Source organism: Arabidopsis lyrata (genome assembly GCF_000004255.2).
Source record: "Arabidopsis lyrata subsp. lyrata unplaced genomic scaffold ARALYscaffold_1, whole genome shotgun sequence".
Classification (NCBI taxonomy): Eukaryota; Viridiplantae; Streptophyta; class Magnoliopsida; order Brassicales; family Brassicaceae; genus Arabidopsis; species Arabidopsis lyrata.
The window spans coordinates 30,361,953-30,365,009 of record NW_003302555.1 but is presented as its reverse complement, the minus strand read 5'-3'; the positions used below and the strand labels follow the sequence as shown (position 1 = coordinate 30,365,009).

At 43.5% G+C, this 3,057-nt stretch overlaps 1 protein-coding gene across 1 annotated transcript; it reads left to right on the top strand.

The window, feature by feature from the left end:
- Nucleotides 1-289: 289 nt before the first annotated feature.
- Nucleotides 290-1,752, top strand: LOC110224482. Its single transcript, XM_021010578.1, has 3 exons — nt 290-788; nt 873-1,000; nt 1,084-1,752. Exons 1-3 carry the CDS (start codon nt 290-292, stop codon nt 1,750-1,752), a joined length of 1,296 nt encoding a protein of 431 aa, XP_020866237.1.
- The last annotated feature ends 1,305 nt before the right edge of the window (nt 1,753-3,057 follow it).

Below are 3,057 nucleotides of genomic sequence, written 5' to 3'. Positions count from 1 at the left end.
TAAACTTGGTTAAAAATCCAACCTTTACTACTTTCTACTGAATTAAGCAAAAGAGATGGAATTCTTAACCCAATACTTTGTTTCAGGGAACTAGACGATCCCCCGCCCAACCGTTGACTTCTTGTCCTTCTTTCGAATCGTTTCCGAGGGTGAAACAAATTGGAATTCCTTCACCCTTCAACGCATTCATAAAGCGGGGCTCGCCATTAAAGACGGTCAGACTCACCCCCTCGATCCTCCTCCCAAGGAGAAAGACGTCTCGAGCCTGAATGCCCGAGACAAAAGAAAGATGCAGGCTGAAATCAAGGCTCTTAAGGATCCGCTATCCAAAATCAGGAGAAAGAAACGGATAGCTGCAATCTCCAGGGTTGGTAACTTCCACAGGAAGACCCTCTTAGTTGATGATGGTTCGTTAGAAGCAGCCCTGTCAGCCGCGGTGGATACTCATGGAGCCGAGATTCTTAACGACCCTCCAGTTGCCACCGCAATTTGCCGTTCCGAACCAGGGTGTGAGGGAGAAATAACCTTCTCTCTTTGTACAAAGAGGAAGGCTCCAGATTCTGATAATTTATCAAGCGAGAGACTTAAAACCGTGAGATTAAGTTCTCCGCCACGAGTCTCTAGCCCTCTACGCTCTGTTTCTCCCTCTTCAGAACCTTTAAACTCCGAGCTCCCTCTTCCGGGAGACGGAGTAATTTCAGAGGAAACGGATGAGCCGAGACCGGAGGCTTCCCTATCTCTAGGACTGAGTGTTAGGACTCAAAATCCTTTACCCGCTTTGATTTCAGGTAAGTTTTTACTTAGAAAACGAACATTAGCAAAACTTGCCACGGATTGCATCTATTAATATGCTATTCTCCTCTGCTTCGTAGGCGGAGAAGAGATTGGAGACATCTTCCGAAGTTTCCAAACCAGGGAAGGGGCATCCCTTCCTCCTTTTTCGGTTTGGAGGCCGGAAATCCATCAGATGTTTTCCAATCGAACTCGCTACCTATCCCAGGTTTGGATCTTTTAGATTATGACAATCTCCCTTCCTTAGGTAAAAGCTTTTTGTCTAATCGGCACGTTTTTTTTACTCCGAAGGCTTTTATGGAGACTAATGGAATGATCTTCCATTATGAGAACCTTCTTCATCAAGCAAAGAGAGAGACCGCAAAGGCTAAAAAGGAGGTTGATGATCTCAGATTAGCCAACCAATCCGAGCGACTTGAGCGGGAAAAAGCACTCGAGTCATCGTTTGAAAATATGAAGAAAACTCTAGTAGCTAACGAGCAACGCATCAGAATTGCGAATGCTGAAAGAGATTCTGAGCTAGTGGCTGAGCTAGTGGAGAATACAGCTTTGTTCGAAGAAGCAAATCAAGAGATTGAGCTTTTAACTAGGAACAGGGCTCGCGATATCGCCGAAGCCGAACATAATGCTCGAGAAGAGATGAGGGGATTCGGAAGGCAACTTATTCAATCTGTTACGAAGTTCATCAAGGATGAAGAGGTCTGGACTAAACTGCTAACAGATCAAGCCGAACTGAAGAGCAATCTAGACCTGATTAAGGAACTAGAGGCTGGGAGAGTTTCGTTCGAGAACGAGACGAACGAAGTTGCTGCCGAACTCGCTATGGTTGAGTCCGAGTTATCCTCGGCTTCCCGTCTTACTCTCGATCTGAAACAATTTTCTTTGGTATTTGGAGACTCCCCATCTCAATTCAAGGTAGGTGAAGGTTCTCGGCCACATGAGGGTTCTCCAGAGGTGTAGGAACGTTTTTTTTTTAAAGAAATGTTTTGTTGAGTCCATGAGGATTATTCCGTTTGACGGAAATATTTTGTTCAATTAGTGTGACCGAACACAACCATGTACATGCTCTGGCATATGATTTTTTTTTTTTTTTAGCAAAAACGTTTGGACATGATTCTAGGTTTGCAAGTCCTAGCCCGCCAAAGAGGTTTTATGAATTGTGAGAGATGAGCTGATCAGGCTCACTTGCTTTTTTTAAAGAAAAAATCTTAATAAGTATTTCTCCTCGGTCTCTCGGTTGCGCGGTTAGAGCTCGGCTTACTAGAACACTTCGCAATACTTCGAATGTGTTCGATTTAGAGAAATTTCCAGTGAGAACTATCCGTTATCTCTAAGAAAAAAGGTGTGATACCATTTATTGATTGACTTCGAAATTAGAGCTCGAAATTGAGTTTTGCCTACTAGGTGTTAAGTGATACTTGATTGACCTATATTTCGTAGGTCTTGTTTGTGCATGCACGCAAAAATTGAAAGACAGTAACTGTCAAATCAATGGACTGACGTTCAACTTTCTTTTCAGTAAATACTCGAGCGAATGTCCATACATATTTTTTTTTTCTATATAAGGAGAGTCGGGTTTTGGAAATTTTCCAATAAACGTTTTCCTTTATAAGGAACTTTACAGCCCCTTTTTTTTAGATCTTTCGATGGCTTCTTCTCAAGGCGAACCTTCTGATTCCAATCCACCACGATTCCCTTCGGCTGAAACTCTGTTTCCACCAGGGGATGGATTTACTCCCCAAGGGGTAGCCATTCCTTGTTTCCTGCCTTCCATGTCTAGGGAGGAAAAGATCGAGTACCATGAATTCATGGAACAGGTTTGACCTCGATACAGGTTGTTTTTAAGGTTTTACCCGATAGATTCGTAATGCATCTGTTTTTTGCAGATCACTGAAAGGTACGTTTCCCTCTGCTCCGAAAGGCAACGCCTTGGAAGGAAACGCCGTGTCCTTGAGGAGAGAATTGCTAGGACTGAGAGGAAAATCCGACATTTGGAGTCGGACGTTCATAACTGGGAGAGGAGGGGATTCGACTCTATCGCTCGCATTCCCAGCTGTCTTCGAGAACACATCAGGTTCCTGAAGAAGCACTGGGATATCTACCAGAGGAGCCTAGAGCCCGTCGAGCGTGAGAGCGGTTCGTCATCCGACAAAGTCCCTTCTTCGAACCCTCCTCCCTCTTAGTTATTATTTATATATATATTTTTTTATTTTATAATATTCTATCGGGCTAGTTGTCCAACGATATTAATTACATTCCCTATTT